The 17,999-nt window shown below is 42.2% G+C and overlaps 1 protein-coding gene across 1 annotated transcript in view; it reads left to right on the top strand.

Moving 5' to 3' along the window:
• The window catches only part of pard6a (par-6 family cell polarity regulator alpha), a 31,488-nt gene extending 13,748 nt beyond the window's left edge, over nt 1-17,740 (top strand). Inside the window, exons 3-6 of the mRNA XM_041939243.1 lie at nt 7,214-7,503; nt 9,930-10,055; nt 10,234-10,433; nt 11,576-17,740. Coding sequence (XP_041795177.1) covers nt 7,214-7,503; nt 9,930-10,055; nt 10,234-10,433; nt 11,576-11,897 — 938 coding nt within the window. The 3' untranslated portion in view covers nt 11,898-17,740. The remainder of the gene's footprint in view (nt 1-7,213; nt 7,504-9,929; nt 10,056-10,233; nt 10,434-11,575) is intronic.
• The last annotated feature ends 259 nt before the right edge of the window (nt 17,741-17,999 follow it).

Below are 17,999 nucleotides of genomic sequence, written 5' to 3'. Positions count from 1 at the left end.
AGAAGCAGGCACATGCACAGCCTTAGAAATCTGACGAAACGGATGTGTTTGCATATTTCTGTCTTTGTGTGTACACAGAGTTCAGTCCTGAATCTACACAGTTTTATGCGTCTGGCCCCTTGCTCTTAAACAGCTCCTTGAAAACAAGGACCAGCAAGAATGACTTCACTTCAAAAACATGTCCTCACTCTGGAGTTTGAAACACGCAGATACACACATGCCGACAGTACCAGTCAAAAGTTTGTACACGCCTCAGCCAGTGGTTTTCCTTATTTTTATTATTGTCTGCATTGTAGATTAACACAGATGACATCAAAACTATGAAACAACATGTAATGTATTTTCCACGTAAATAGAAGAAGAACATACAATCATACAGTACAATGTAGTGACATGACATGAGTAGCATGAGGGCAGCCGCTGCCCGGGGACCGATTCCAGCTTCCGAGCCAGAGCCTTGTAACACAAAATACAATCCTTTTGTTCCTCAGTGTTTCTGCGCATAAAAGTCAGAGACTGCCTAAAAGCTTGGACTTTGTTCTGGATGATGCTGTCATACACTTTCCAAGATTAGACCAGAAATTTGGGAACATGACAGTCTGACAAATACTGTAGGATTTACATGGCATTACAATGATAATCAGATTTTGGTGCAACACTGCATTAAAGGACCCAGTTGATCTCATATTTTGGGGAAGGAGAAAGCCCTCAATATCTTTCTATCAGTCTACATTGTGTGTTTGTGTGTGTGTGTGTGTGTATTTAGAGGGGGCTTAGCAGTGTCTGTGCCTTCAGGCTTTAGTCTGGCCCTTTCTGCTTAGGTGCTGTCTCTGTTCTGTCTGCCTTGTCAGAAAACACACACACACACACACACACACACACACACACACACTCTTAACAGAGACAGTGTGCGTATAAATGAGACGTGTGTGCATTAGTGTGTTCCATCTTACATTAACGTCGCTCTCCGTTGGTCGATACTGCTGCTCAGAGAGTGACCTAATGCACTCACACACTTAAACACCCACACACACACACACGCAGTGAGGGAAACAGCGTGTGTGACAGACAGAAAGAATGCTGTACGAGGAATGCAGCAGGTCAGGTATTTGTCTCCAGCAGAGAAGATGCCTTCACTGTGTTTGCCCTTCTTCTTTTCCAACTAAATAAAAGCTCGACATGAGAGTTGGCAAGTAACGTGTGTGTGAGTGTGTGACTGCTTCTTTGAAATGCTGTTTCTTTCTCTTTCTATTTCCAATAAGCAGTTTCATCAGCGTTTGTTTTACTACATTACTGCCATGTATGAGTGACTAAGCTTTAGAGGTGTATTTACCTCAACCAGTGACACAGTTTACAGTTGCCTTATGCTAAGCTCTCTTATTATCTGCACTTGATTCAGCTTTGTGACTCCACATGCAGCACTGCTCCACAAGTCTCTCAATGAATAGAAATGCAGTGTCATCAAAGGCAGGTCCTTCAGTCGGGTAATCTGTAATGAGCATAAGGATGAAATAAAAAGTACATAGAGCAGAGTAAATGAAAAGAATAAAGCTCAGCACAGAAACACATTTGAAATAGAGGTTAATATTCCAACACAAACACAGCAGATGTTTCTGTCGGCTTTACAATATCTATGCTGTACGTTCTCTGATCAGCTGCCAGCTCTGTGTCTGCAGTCATCGGCCAGTTCAGTCTTGCTTCGGGGGAGCAAACTAAAACCCCAACTAAACTTAACTCACTGACCACATTTCTGTATGTTTTGTAGCTGTTTTGGAAACGTACAATGTAAACTGTGTTTTATACTTAACATTGTTGCCAGGCTCATTCAGGGCCCTGGTACACAGTGCCAACATTAAAGAACCAACACTGCTCCCGAGTCTTAGTTGGGTAAAAGATACCTAGGATATATAGTAAAACCAGCGAATGATTTAGAGGCAGGTCTTGAGGGACCTTTGCCTCAGGGCTGATCTCAAGAAACTGTTTCCCCCTCGCACAGCAGTCTGTTTTATTTAAAGGCTAAATGAACACCGACTCACATGAGGGAGCAAACAGCTCAGTCAGTGCTGTTTATGAGCTGAAACTATGCAGCCTGCACTTTTGGTCACACCCCAATCGATGACGTCACAGCAGGTGTTTTCCCTCAGCTGGCACAGGCAGATTTTATTCAAATAGTTTGCAAAGGCTGACAAGGAGGCTAATAGGTCTATAACCGAAAGGTTGGTTTGTTTGGCTCAGGACTCGTAGCAACATAGGAAAACAGAAGTGGTGAGTCTTGGATGCACAGACTGCGTGAGCATCTCTACCAGCTGTTGTGGTTCATGTGTGTGCAGCAGCAAAAAATGAAAATGGGCTGGGTAAAGGTGAATAATAGATATACTCTCATCACACCAATGCTCTCGTGCTGTAGTTGTTTGAATGTTGCACAGCTGCCCGACCTGAGCACACAGCACCAAGCAGCCTGGTGTCATGTACATGTAAGTTAATGAAGCCAAACACAGTGTTTGGTTGTGCAGTATAATGTCACTGCACTCTGCTGCAGGGGTTTAATGAACTGAAAGAGAAGCTTTTTCTACAGTATATAGTAGCTGCGGGCAACAGACACTGTAAGAATCACTTATTTTAAATCGATAAACATAGACTGATTGTCAATGAGCCTTCTTTAACCGCATTAAATGTCAGTTGATGCTGATTTAAATGCATCTACTGGTTTAGGAGCGTTTGATCAAAATTGTTAATATATTTGAAGCATTACTCTGGTATTTCTGCACATTTGCTCCAATATTCAGTTTGCAGTCAGTGATCGATTGCCATAGAAATCATTTAGTTTGTCATTTGTAAAGAGTCTAATATGAAATCTTCCAGGTTTTTGCAACTGACACCAGCCACTGATGATGTCACTTGTATTTAAGGGGAGACAGACATACCACTAAATAAACAGCTTTGCCTGAAATTAGCTTTGTTTTAAGTTCATTCTCTCTGTAGGCTCTTCAGTCCTACATGGCTCTCCATCCAGGATCTCACCCAGAACGACAACACACGACTGTTCCTGTTCTTGCAGCATTTGCTTGGTCGCATACCGCCAGAACTTCAGAGGTTCCTGATCAGTGGTTCAGTGTGTTGTTGTTTACTCAGTCGCCATGTAATGTTCCATCCTGACCAAAAAAACCTATGTAAGTAGGTGCATACAGACTTAATGGTGGCTTGACTGGTCTCTGTAGGTTTCAGCTGGTCTTTAAGTCCCAGATTTAAGAAGGAATGGTCATGATGTGATAACAGCAGGTTGTAAATGGGGGGGGGGGGGGGGGGGGGGGGGGGGTAACCTCTGTCTCTGCGCTGATGCTCTTTGGCCTCAGATGCATATAAATGCTTTGATCTTCTTGAAGTGTGACCACAAACAGAGTGAGATAGGAGTTGTTGCAGCTATGATGCATCGGTCTGAATGTGTAAAGAGACCTGATGACAGTTATTATGTAAAATGACAGTTATTATGTAAGTCCAGCAACTGTTGTTAAAACAACAGGACATGTGCGAGTCCTGTATGGAGGCATCTGCATTCATTATGGTCCTCCTCTCCACTGTTTCCTTTCAGTTGTCACTGCACTACACTCTACATCCAGATTGTACACTAGTTAACATCGAAATGAGAAGCAGTTGTGATGTAAAGCTGTCATATAAACTGGTTAGGAGCGATGTTGAACAATTCTCTTAATATTGCCAGATAGAACCAGAAAGAAGACATGCTGAAAACAGAGAGAGGTGCGGCTGTTGCATTCTTCTCTGTGACGTTCAAAGGCAAAACTCAAACATCAGCTGTCTGGCACAGAGCTTCAAGAAATTGCCGTCAAACCGAGAGTATAATTGAAGACCTGTCACACAGTCATGTGATAGACGTTGCACACTGCCTCCAGTGGTACAGGAAAAATGTGTGTGTAAACTCTGTTTACATGCCTGTAATGTTGCTTCCAACAAGTGATCTTCTGGTTAATGAAAAATCATCTTTTTATACCTATACCTATACCTAAATCAGTGGATGAACGGATTCATACCTAGAATTGAAACCTTTCATCTGACCCCTGTCACCCTGCCTATTCAACACACAGCTGTGCTTAAAGATGCTCCCAGAGTCCAGTAAAGGCTGTCACTCATATGGTTTCACAGTGTGTCCGTGTGCGCGTATACGTGCACACACACTAACAGAGGCAGCTGATACCTCAAAGAAGGAGACAAAAAAGGAATCATCTGGTGCTGAACAACAACAATGGGATTATAGATTGAGATTAAATCTGTCTGTGATTAATCTGCTTCAGTCTCAATCCAAGACCCAGACCCTCGACAGGTTGCTCAGACACAGAGGTCTTCTGCAATCCTTTGGTATTAATCTTTAATCAGTAAGGCAAGTTAATGAGGGCTGTAGTCTTAGTGAAAGTGTCAGCAAGGGGAGCGGTGGCAGTTTCACTGGGATGCGCACATTCAGACCGGAAAACATAAAATCATATTCTAATATTGTGTGAAAAGGGATTTAAACTCATTTTACATGCATCAATTACTGAGACACAAGAGTTTGAATTGTTCTCCCCTGTCGTAGTATACATTGAAGCCTTTGTCAAACTAAGCCATTTATGCATCACAAATTCTCAAACACTGGCCTTTATTTACATCACCTACAGAAAAAAGACTTATTTAGAGCAGCTTCTTTAAGAGACGGGCCTTTCTTTGCTAATCTCTGCTGCTTTATAAAAATATTTCATGACATTTTAGTAAGATGCTTTCTAATCTGCTCCTGCTCCATGACTGTTCATGTACTGATGGAATTTGTTCTGTGGAAATGTAGAATATGCTGAATTCACCATGTGACGAGTAGGAGGCAACACACACACCACCCCCATGCATGTTATATCTGGTAGTGGTGTCGACAGGACTTTCAAAAGCTCACATTAATCAGACTAACCAAATAGAAAAGTACTCAAAGAAGTCTCCGTGTTTGAGGACCTTTGGGGTTGGGAGGCGTGAGTCTCTAATTCGGTAATCCAATATGCTTCATATTTCAGGAGGGCTTCCCTTTGGTTGCCTGCTGGTCTGGAAATTTGAACTCTCTCACTGCCAGTATACCAGTCTGAGAGGCTGAGGATGTTTCATATGTGTACAATTAAGGGCAACCGCACTGTCTTTGTTTGCATTTCTAATAGCAGAACAATGTTCCGCATTTCTTGACAATGTGTACTTTATTTTGCTTTATTTTTTTATCAACCATTATTTGAATACCAACTTTTATTTTATAATTTATGGTAGATCACATTGAATTCTGATCTTTCATGATTGGAATTTGTCCTTGACTTCGGCTTTAATAGATGAAATGATTCTTTTGCTTATCAAATAATCTATAGATTAATCTTGAAGCAATAATTATTAGTTGCAGCACATTCAGCAGCTGTTAGTAATCTTTCTAGTTGTACTGATAGTTGTTTAAGTAGCCAGAAAGTGGCTTTCAGGAGTCGCAGTAGTGGAACTGATTATAGAGGAAGAAGTGAGGAATATTTGTTTATTGAATATCCCGTCTTTCTAATCTAATATCTTTTTGGTGAAGTCATGCTGTCAGCTGGTCTTTGATGTAGCTGCGCAGAGAGAGATATGGCAAAACAAACAGAAGAGAGAAAGAGGAAAGAGATATGGTGATGCCCATGGTGACGTGTGAAAGTAGAAAATTATGTGAATATTGTAATGTAAATATTTCTAAATTCCCCTTGCATATACAGTAATGGATCCAGATATGAAATTTTACACAGAGGATAATATTTTTGGACTGAATTCTATTAAAGTCCGCCAAACAAAAACGAAGAAAAATATTTCGATGTACTGTTCCACTTGATTAGATTACATAGACAAACCTGTGATGGTGCTCTCAAAGTATGTGAATAACCTTTTCTCTCCCTTTTCTCCCTTCTCTCCCTCTCCTCACCTCTCTGTGAATGACTGCCAGGGGTCCCCCCGGCTGAGGTTCCCCACAGCCTTCTCATCAAAGTTGATTTTTAACAGTTAAATCTAGATTTCAGTAAAGCTTTTTAGAGGCTACTCCCCGATTCCCTTTAATTCCTTTAATTATCACAATAATACCCGCATGTTTCAGCTACTGTATGTCACGGTAGGTTTAGTCAGCTAAAATACTTGGTCGTTGTCATGACTCAGTGTGAGTCTAACACTGAAAAGGAGCCCGCGCTCAGTGGCTCAGTGTCACTGTCACTTCCACTACACTATAAAATTATATGAACTAGCTCTTGGACTTCTTTCTTGAGCTGCTGATATTAATTTGCATGTATAATTTCAAGGAGACTGGGCTCGTTCCCAGCACTTCATCGCTCTTCATATTTTCAGACTCAAAACAGTTCTGCGCTATGGTTAAATTACTGTGACAAAACTGCTACTACTAATGCTTTAACTGCTGCTTTCTGATATTCTCTTATTTAAACACATATCTCTATAAGATCGAAAAAACATTTAAAAAACAGTATTGGCACCAATTAGAGTTATTTGTCAGCTATCTTTTTTATTTAGTCTTATCTTAGTCAAAGACAACTGCAACTACTCTAGTCTAGTTTTAGCAAATGAAAACTGTTGGCGTCAGATTATATTCAAAATCAATCGTCAATCTTGGCTTTCTCAAAGAAAAACTCATCATGTTTAGGAGTACACCTAGTCGGTGGGAGATTCTTCAGTGTTGTCAGTAGTGCGGCTCAGCATGAAGCATACTGTGAGATGACCCAACATTGTGTAAACTAAGGTTGTAGTATGGGCGAGTATAATTATAAGCATGGTGTGCATGTTGTATGCTGCATTAGCCTGAACTAGTGATGCACCTATCACTGTGTTCCCTAGCTGTGTCACTAAGTGTTAGCATTACATATACATGTATAGATACATGAAATGCATACTTAAGTTTTAAATTGGGAGTGCAGTCATGCAACATGGTGTGCTGTGTGATAAGATGCTAGCATGGAGTGCTGAGTTCATTATGCACTCATGACAAAAGGCTAATTTTTCTGTCCATGTTTCTGTCACTTGACAGCTCAGTCATCAGGCCAGTTCTCTTGACCACTGAATTGAATTAACTTCATTCACATAAAAAATCTCCATAATTGTAAATGTTTAAATGTTTTTAAAAGCATCGTGATATAAATGATTAACAGTTCTCTCCATCCTTCTGTGTGTGTTCTTTCAGAGGATGAACCAGTGGTCTTTGCCACCAACTCCCTCCAGAGACGTAAAAAGGGGCTGGGCTTAACCGGACTGCGCACCACCGGCTCAGGCTCCACCCACTCAAAGAACAAACCGGGCCTTATGATCGGCATGCCGCAGAACTTCAGACAGATCTCATCCATTATTGATGTGGACATCCTACCCGAGACGCACCGACGTGTACGACTCCACAAGCACGGTACCCACAAACCACTGGGCTTCTACATCCGAGATGGGGTTAGCGTGCGGGTGACACCACAGGGTGTGGAGAAGGTGAGACGATTATTACATTTCAACCTACTCACAATTCTACATAACACTCCACCTTTCAAGATGACTACTGTGATGACAAGTTTAACACCACCACAACCCCCGGTTTAATGAGCACAGCTTTTCTGGCCTTTACAGCACTGGTTTAGCAGCCCAGGTAACTCACGGACCAGTTGTATTCCATTCCTAAGCAAAGATGGCGGCTCCCGGTCAAAACATGCATTCCCCCAGAGAACAAGCTGCACATGAAAAACCTTGCCCACGTTCATCTAAAGTGTGGGAGTGTTTTAGACAGAGACCTGACAATGTGGTGCTCTTAAAGCTCTGCAAGCTGGAAATGGCTTCATTCAGCAGTACAACAGCTATATGCGAACACTAAAGCATCCCAGAATGTTTTCACTGCTGCAACAGCATCTCTTACATTTTTGTCCCCACCAAGCCTGATATATTAGGATTATCGACACAATGGAACATTCACATTGATTTTCTTAATGTTTCTTAATTGCCCCCATCATGTTAAAAGTCATTTCTGCGCCGCTGCTGTTATGGTAACAGCAGCATCAGAGTTGTTATTCAGCTGTTTTATATTGTTCAGTTTTACAGCCCTGTATGTTTGAGAAAGTGCCTTAAACTAACGTTACAGACTATTGTTAGCTTTGATGCAAAACTACATGACCAGTGATGCATATTACCCCGGTGAAGTGCAGCAATCCTTTAGAATTGAAGTCCAGTATTTTTCTGATGGGGCATCTACCAAATCGGGTCTATTAATATTATTTGTATCATAACACAGCAGTTATATGGAAATTAGATGATCACGATTAGATGATTGATTAAAATGTTGAAATATTAATGAGACATGTTTTTGATATTACTTGGGGCAAATTCATTGTTATAGTTATCGAATGATAAGAAAACAATTTTTACTATAATTAATAGTTATTAGAATAATCGACAAATCGAAAAATGAATTGTTAGATCAATTGATTAAAAAACAGTTGTTAGATATAAAAATCATATAATAGAGGAAACTAAGTCTTTAATCAAATTTTTTATTGCGTATTGTAACATTTTTGTATATTTTGCTTTCTGTGTGCAGTGTGACTTTGGCCTACATTCAGTCTGTTAAAGGATAACTTTCGTTTTTTACAACCTGGACTTTATTTGTAGCATTAAATACGACCATTTAGACACCCAGACAACTTTGGTGGCATTTGGAGTCGTTTTGAAGAAATTAGCCCCAGAGGAGTGGCGCGTATATCCGTATAATGCGAGTTATCAGGGCACCCGTGCGTAGCCTCTATAAACGCATAATCTGCGGCGAAACTCGTTCATATTCCAATATTTTGTTATGATATGCTGGTGCTATTCCCCTCTGAGCCCGTGGTGGCATGTTATCAACATCCAGTGTCTCTGGACAACTACTTCTGACGTGGATGACGCCACTTTCGAGCGCCGCGCGCTGCGAGCAACCAGCCACAACACGGCTAACTCTGCGGCGGTTGGCTAGTTTAGCTGCAGTTTGCGACTGTTATTTTTCACAAAATGGATGAATATTTTTCCGACTCTGAGGTGGTGGACGATGACTTTGAGCAACAGAGGCATTCCTCCTCTGTTGTCATCGATGAACATTGTCCACAAGAACACCACCAGTTACCGTCTACTCGTGGACGCGCAGCCGTTTGTTGTTGTTTGACAAGCTGTTCCTCTCTCTGCCTCCGCGTCCTCCTTTCAACGAGCTCCTCGTCCGTGTACTCTGGCTCAAAACGGTAAGGACGTCCATCGTAAACAAAGTCATCGTCCACCACCTCAGAGTCGGAAAAATATTCATCCATTTTGTGAAAAATAACAGTCGCGAACTACTGGCTGCTCGTAGCGCGCGGCGCTCGAAAATGACGTCATCCACGTCAGAAGTAGTTGTCTAGAGACACTGGATGTTGATAACATGCCACCACGGGCTCAGAGGGGAATAGCACCAGCATAACAAAATATTGGAATATGAACGAGTTTCGCCGCAGATTATGCGTTTATAGAGGCTACGCACGGGTGCCCGATAACTCGCATTATACGGATATACGCGCCGCTCTTCTAGGGCTAATTTCTTCAAAACGACTCCAAATGCCACCAAAGGTGTCTGGGTGTCTAAATGGTCGTATTTAATGCTACAAATAAAGTCCAGGTTGTAAAAAACGAAAGTTATCCTTTAAGTGTCATTTAACAAAGAAGCTGAATTAACAATTATTATTGTTAGTGATAGCTAACGGACCAAGTTTTGAACGGGCACTGCACTAGTGATAATGAATATTTGGACGTGTTGACTGTTGTATGTGTCATAGATATGTTCATGTAAAATCTCAGGTTGTAAAACAAGTGGAAGAGAGATGTCACATTTAATCTGCTCCTTTCCCCTCTGCTTCGTCCACGTGTAGGTTCCGGGGGTGTTCATATCTCGTCTGGTACGTGGTGGGCTGGCAGAAAGCACAGGGCTGCTGGGCGTTAATGACGAGATCCTCGAGGTCAACGGCATCGATGTAGCAGGAAAATCTTTGGATCAGGTAAACCCAGAGTCCAACATTCATCTTCTTGGGGAACTTCCAAACCCCAGCGAGAGATTAAGTGTGATGAAATAAATGATTCCCATGACTGCCTTTGTCTGGGAAATAAACGAATCCTTGAAGTTGTTTGCACTACTTTCAGATCTGTCAGATGACAGGTTTCTATCTGTCATTTCAGGTTACAGACATGATGGTGGCCAACAGTCACAACCTCATCGTGACCGTCAAGCCAGCCAACCAGAGGAACAATGTGGTGCATCGTGGGAGTAAAACCTCAATGGGTAACTCTGGTTCTGTGGGCTCAGCTGGATCCACCGGCTCCGCTCTGTCACATGACTCACCAAGCCCCGCCTCTCAGAGCAACCCCATTACTGCAAGGTAAGACATGGTCAGGATTGTTTTTTTTCTCTGTAGCTGCTGATAAAAAATACTGTATGTAGTAAAAACAAGGGCCTAAAAGTTTACTTCTTCAAAGTAATGTAACTTGTTACATTTGATTACTTTTTGATATCTTGTGTACTGAATGCTTTAAATTTGGCAACAAAGCAAAAAAAATCCTAAAAACCTAAATTTAAACCAGGCGGTGTAAACCTCACAACACTACTCAGCACTGGTTAATGTCAATTACTTTGTCATGGATGGAGATTAAACATAAACAGGTTTTCTGCTAGAAGGACACCAAGCAAAATATTGAGCTAAATTACACCTTGAACAAACATGAAAAACATGGTGGCCCGGGAGGTACATATATACTGCCCAGTGAATGGAGCCTGTCTAGATGTAGAGACAGCTCCTTGTAAGGACCCACTCTTGATGATGTTGCTCTCAAATTTGTCTTTGGTTTTGCTGATTCGTGTTATCTGGTGATAGGCCTAAAGAAGGTATTTCTGCATCGCGAAAAGATGCAAAGCATCCAGTATTACTGGAGAGAGAGAAGAAAAAAATTCCAGCACTTTAAACCTTACACTTAAACCCAAAGCAAAATATGCTGATGCATACTTTACGTGCAGTATTTGATGCATCATTTCACATTGTGGTTACATAATGTAGCTTCAGGACGTTCAAAAGACAACCAACATTAATCAACCATACACCAAGTGTGTAATTTAAAGTTGTACTCGTCACTATTCATGCATAAACAATGGATAGCATGACTATGTGTAATGTGAAAGGCGTCAGTCATAGTGAAACAGTTCCCCTCAGCCCTACAGAACTGAAAGAAGCTTTGAAGCCTCTTTTAGCTCTATGTTTTGGTTTTACAGCAGATAACTTTACTGCTACATCAACCTTGTTTCTGGCAGCAGCAGACAGCCACAGTTGGAAACTAGCAGGTGAACATGGTGGAACATAAAGCAGCCACAGAGAGCCAGATATCTTTCTCAGGAGTTGGTAAAGACCCGAGAGGAGAGTGCATGTTGGGCTTTTACTCATTTTTATGTTACATGTGTTATATGTCTGTAGTAAACCGTTATTTTTAGATTAATTCTAATTATTTGCCCTGCCATCTGTTGTTACTATAGCAATAGCATTGCAGAGGGGGACAGTGATGATGAAGATGATGATGGCGACCTCATTCTGGAGAATGACTGCCTGACACCCTTCAGCTCCCAACGGGTTACCAACAGCAACAACACTAACCTTAACAGAGACTCACCTGGCAACAGGCCGCACAACTCCACTGTGGTCAGGCCCCTCCCACAGAGCATCTCATTGCCCAATAGCGTTGGAGCAACCCTAAATGACAGCTCCATGATGATGTCCAATCACAATGGAAACCCCGCCCACACATCAAGTAGCAGTCAGGAGAGCATGAGAGAGGACGGAAACATAATAACACTGTAACCATGGCAACACTGACAGCTACACTGTAACAGTGAGGACTGTGGAATGTTACAACCACAGAGTGCTGTTACCATGACAACTACAGGCCGCGCTCCTGTCGGCCAGATAACAGACTCGGCAGCACCTTTTGCTTTAAAGGTTCTCCCTGTTGATTCCCCGAGCGCTTCTCTGAGTTTTTCACAGCTGTGGAACACCGACGGTACCGCAGCGACACAGGACACAGGGTTCTGCTCGCTTCTTTCCCCTTGGATCATGGATTTTCACAATCTATGGGCGTAACAACACTGACTTTTTATATGTCTGCAGCATATGGTACTGGGTTGGTACTGGAATGTATAGAGCTGATTTGTCAGGCTCTGTACGGAAAAGATAATTTATATTCGGATTAGGGAATGACTTAAATGGCCCAATGTATTATCTGATCAAAGTGGTCTGATAGAGAGCAACACGACTGAGAGGTAATCGCAAATGCTCCTGTAAAAGCCATAGTTTGATGTCAATATATTTAAGATTTCTTCTCTCTTCCAAAATTGCTTATGAAGTAGTACAAACCCTGCACCAATCAGAAACATCGCTGTTAACAGCAGAATATCTGACTCATTGACTACATCAAGACAATGAAAAGCAATATCATGAAAAACATTAATGGTTCTATTTTCCTGCCAGCACAACAGCCAGCACATGCGGCGGCCAGTTTGGTATTTTCCTGACTTTTAAACAGTCTTTGCCTGTCTGTGTGGTGTTTCGGTGTCCAGCACAGAGCGCACGGTGCACAGGTGGGAGGATTATTCATATGAGGTGGCACAAAGTGACATGTTGGTATTTTTCAGTGGAAATTGGTCCTTCGACTCTTTGCTGAGAATAAACATCTCAGAACCACATCTGTTAGTAGAGCATGATCACTCTGCTGGCAGTCTGGTGAATTTAGCAGTAAGAGCAAACTAAACTTACCTAACTACTTGGAGCCATGTGCAGCAGAAAAGGAATAATCTTAAAAAGTAAACTGTTTTAACAAGCTACTACTTGCTTTTCAACCAGTAGATGTATTTAGATCAACATGTAACATCAAAGCAGGATTGTTGGTAAATCAGTCTGCATTTATCTATGAATGAATCTGTGTGAAAACCTTCCACTAAAGGCCATTAAATCCCTGCAGCCATGTGAAAGCAGTGGGACTCATATCTATTTTGAGGGATGTGATTGGCTGATAGCTTATTTATTATTCTCACCCTGTGATCTTTATTCACCTTCACCCAGCCTGTTTTCACGTTGTTCTGCTGCACAATGATACAACCAAAAGATGCCCACACAGTCTGTGCGCCCAAGACTTGCCACTTCACACTGGTTGTTGAGCTCGCAACGCTGAAATTGTGCCCTAATTAGGTTGGAAATCAAAAAACACAAAAAGACCCACAAATTACCAATCTAAGAAGCAAAGACATCGGTTCCCCTGCCCTCCTCAGCCATGCAAACTCTAATCACACGTAGATACATACACATGCATTTGGACACACACACACACTACTAACCATCAGGAAGTAGGGGTCAAAATAAGGAAATTCCTGTCATGTTTGAATAGTGCAGTGTGGCACAGTGTTTTTATCCTCTTATCGGGGTCATATAAACCTGTGTGTGTGCGTGCGTGTGTGTGTGTGTGTGTGTCTTGTTGCTGGAGCTCTGGGGGTATTGCCTTACAGTCAGAAATGTTGGCTGGCTTCGCAGTCGCACACTGCACTCTTTCTTTACTGTCCTCCCCCGTCTCACGTTCTGCTTCACATTACACCAAAATATTTTTGGTCTGACTGTCAAACAGAATCAATATCACAACAATGTTTACAAAATAAGATCAGCTATATGATGTGCACCAAGTGATAGTAAATCCTGTCTGTCAGCTTGGCCTCGGTTAATGCCAGCCTGCCCCAACTACAGTTACTCTGTATGCCATAATATAATTATTCACCAGAAATAAAAATCATGATATCCTAACAGAAGTATTATCCAGAGCTCCACAGTCTGCTGTGTTTAGTGTCTTCTGACAGTGTAGATGCTCTTTCAGTGCCATCTTAGACTAATCCTGTTCAGAGGTTCTTGTGCTTGTGGAAAGGTAGAAGAAAACCATTTTTCAGTTCTCAGAGTGAGCCAGTACTCACTGATACGCAGCACCAGTGCTTCTACATTTTACTCGTTGGTGAACCGTGACTTTGTGCCCTGTGCACTGGCACTTCTCACAAGCTGCCGGTTCTCTTACCTGCCAACGCCATATCAGGTTGTCTGGGCGATTCGTAATGGCCCAGAGGAAACTGCATTACCCAGGGGTCACTCTGTGTAGCTCATCTGTTCCTGTTCTCGCCTGCTTTTATCTGTCAGTGGACAGTCTTAGCGCCGTTTCATGAACCTTACAGTAATGGTAGCCTGGCTCCGAAAGGCTGCAAAGAGGACATGAAGAGTCAGACAATGACACAACAGAGTCTTGGAGGTCAAAATCTGACCCAACCAGTACTTAATGCATAACGTTAGAGTCACTCCTGGCAGCAAAGAGCCTGACGATGTGGCGTTAGCATCGGCAAAAACGCCTGCTGTGGCCGACACTGCGACATTAGCAAGAAGAGAAAGTATCCAGGGATTTCACCAAGAAAACAAGGAACGAAGTTCATCCCAGCCTGATGACTTCACCGCACACTAAAGCCAGAGTACATAGTCAATTATTTTTTATTCTAATAATTGAAATGTTGGACCCCTGGGTTGAATCATTTAAGTTGTGAACATCAGCAGTATCTCCTGTTATCTTTAGCTCCCTGTAGAAACTGAGAATGTAACACTTCATGATTTGCTGATGCCGGCTGATGCACGCACCGACGTGTGAATACAGGGAGCACTGGTGCCACTTCTTTCCACTTCAAGCACTGCCTATTTGTATCCTGAACACAAGTCAAGCAGCTGTTATGGTAAATAGCTTTCATTTTAAAGTAGCATCCTACCTTTTAGGGACATACTAATTTACCAGTGATTGATCGACCAATCGGGGCTTCCTGGGTGCGATTTCATCATCGTCCTGCGTAGCTAGCTTTGTAGGACGACGTTTATGAAATATACTGCAGGAAAAAATGGTGACAAGCATTGTGGAAATGGACGCAGCTGTATGGGTTGCAGGTCAACTTAAAGAAATTGTCTCTTCAAACAACGTTCTTGACTGTCTCTGAGGTTGTGAGGAAGTGAAGCATTGCCACAACCTTCTCAGTCTGCCCCTGACAGATGAAACACTTTGTCTGATAGCCCTTTCTCACCCCTGCTGGACCAGTTCATCTGAAACAGCAGTCACAGTTTAATTCCTGGTCAACACCCATTCATAAATTTCATATATACTCATTATACAAAGAATAAAACGACACAGAATTACATAGAATAATGACCTGATTAGAGGTTTGGATGGGCGTGGTGTTTCCCTGTAGCAGACCCATTATTCCAGTCAGATCCCAGTACTATGTGTACAGTACAGCCTGATGTAACTGCCTCCTGCTCCTACAAATTACAATTAAAATGTAGACTGAGCTTTTCCTGGGAGGCAGAGCTGCCAGGGAGGCAGCAGATGTAGCATCTCCAGTCAAACCCTGAGCTTGGAAACGAAACCCTCAGCGCTAAACCGAGATGAATCCACGTTGAACGCCAGGTGATGCACACGGTCTGAACATGCCGCTTATTGAAATGCAACCCTCAAACAGCTGGATGGGTTTTTAAGGAGAGCACGAGGAGCGCTTGATTTATTTACAGGAAACAGTAATCAAGTGCACCAGACCTGAATATATATTGTCCCAAGTTTGATGTCAGCATGTGCTTAATGCACACACACACACACACACACACACAAACACAATGAGATTTTTTTTATTTTAATGTGTGTTACTGTAGATTATGAATCAAATGAGATTTTCAGTACGCGGGAGAAGTTTTTATGTAAGAGAAAATTTTATAATATGTGTAAAATATGGAGAGTATTTTTCTTATTGTACTTTTAAATTGTATATGAGAGGTGACGGGCGACGAGATGAACGGCGCGTGTGGCAGGTCGTTGCTGAATGTGTTCACGCGCACACGGTGTTCCGCTAGTGTGTTGTTTCAGTAGCTTGATCAAAGATGAAGGATGTCTTTTTCAGAGACAGGTATTTCCAAAGTAAAGATTAAACTTAAACTCCGCTTTAGTTTGTAATGAAGGCATGCCTAAATGTTCCATGACAATGGTGGAAATCCTGGAATGTTCCCCAAAACGAAGGAGCATCGGTGTGCAGGTCAGCACAGTCATTCCAAGGTTCACGTGTTCGGTGCTTGTCATGGCTCAAAACTTTATCCATAATTGTATAGATTATTTATCCTCGCTGTTATATGACTGGCACTTTGTGTCGCTGCCAACGAGCACAGGGTTTGAAGTGATGGAGACAAACACTGAGCTGCTGATGGTCAGAACCTCAACGAGAATCAACAGAAGAGTGCAACAGAATGAAAGAAACAGTCCGATATTCTTACCCAGAGTCAGATTAAAAGATCAGTGTGTCGCTGTGTGGCAAGCGCACAGATCCAGGGCATGCTTATCCCAGCTTAGCACAAAGAACACAACAGGAGGAAACTGCTAGCCTAGCAACTCCTGAACTGTTGTATTTATGCATATTTGGTTATTGAATAAAATCAGGATGGAAAAATAACAAGAAATGCTGTGATGTGATTGGGAGCTGATAGTGGACAATAATTCTGATATTTGTACTAAATAAAGTTTCAGTTTGATTTCTGTCATAGTCACACAGTGTAGAGCTGTTTTGAAAGCAGCCTAATAATTAATCTCGTGTTAAATATCATTGCATCAAGCATTGTTATTTACATTGTGTACGGCCCAAATCAGACATCTATGAGCTCTTGGAAGGTGTATTTTCTCTATCTTTGATGATACTAGTTACCAGGTTCCCCCTGCTGTCAGTGTCTCTGCTGGACTAGGCTTAACACATCCTGGGCCTGACTCTGTCCTGGACGAGCAGAGATGAACCCGAAGCTGATCTCCTCATGCGATTCTGGATAAGAGCGCAAACAAGCGTGCATCCCAAAACATCAGAGCGGGCCTTGAGCTCATGTAATTGTGATGACGTACATGACGGCAAACACAAACCCTCCAAACCACACCGCTGATGTCCGACTATGAAGAGCCAATCAGTGCTCGTGATGATCATGTTGCCAAGCCCCTCAGTGTCACATCACTGTTTAGCTCTGTATGCAGCCCATTTCCATGACAACAGCAGGTCAGCCTGCAGGCGGTTAAGAGAGGATGTCATGGGCTGACCGCACAAGCTTTTAGAAAACAAAGGAAGTGCCTTTTCGGGTGAGGATGCCTGCGTTTGGTTGGATGCTGCCTCCCGTGTGACGGACAGCTGAGGCACCTCGGTGCAGCAGGTGGCGTCAGGTGATGGAGGACGGCAGGACTCACCTGCCTGATAAAAGAGCCTGCTGAAGGCGAGCTGCACTGAGCACACAGCTGGTTCCTGCAGTATAAGAGTCTTTAACTAAACTGTGAATGTCATGTGGAGATGAAATAAGATGATTATCAGAAATAAAGTATTATTTAAAGGCATAAAGCTTTGTTTGTAATAGTACACTTTTTGTTTTAACTAATGCAACATCCTCCTCTTTGTTTCTTTCCTTCCTTCTGTTTCACCCAGTCTCATTTTGTTCTTGCCATCCTTCCTCACTTTTTCACTTTTCTCTCGTTCGCCGTTATTTCTCTCCCTTCTTTCTCCCCTCGTTCTTCCCTTCTCACTTCATTTTCTTCCCTCTCCCTCTCCGTGGACCTTTTACCTTCCCTTCTTCTTTCTTTCCTTCATTCCCTTCTGTGAGTTTTCTTTCAGTTTGATCACTCTCATTTCTCTCCTTCCATCTGTGTTACCCTTTTTTCTTCCCTCCTTCCTTTTTCTCTTTTCCTGTTTTCTTTCTTTTCACTTCGCATTTCTTTCATTTCTTTGAACTGCAATACTTTTCTTTCTATCTTTTTTCTTTCTAATCCTCCATTCTTCCAGAATCCTTCTTTTCTCCCTCTCTTTTGTTTCCATTCTTTCTTTCTTGTTACCT

This window comes from Chelmon rostratus, chromosome 6, assembly GCF_017976325.1.
Source record: "Chelmon rostratus isolate fCheRos1 chromosome 6, fCheRos1.pri, whole genome shotgun sequence".
NCBI lineage: Eukaryota > Metazoa > Chordata > Actinopteri > Chaetodontiformes > Chaetodontidae > Chelmon > Chelmon rostratus.
This window is presented reverse-complemented; position numbering and strand designations above follow the sequence as displayed.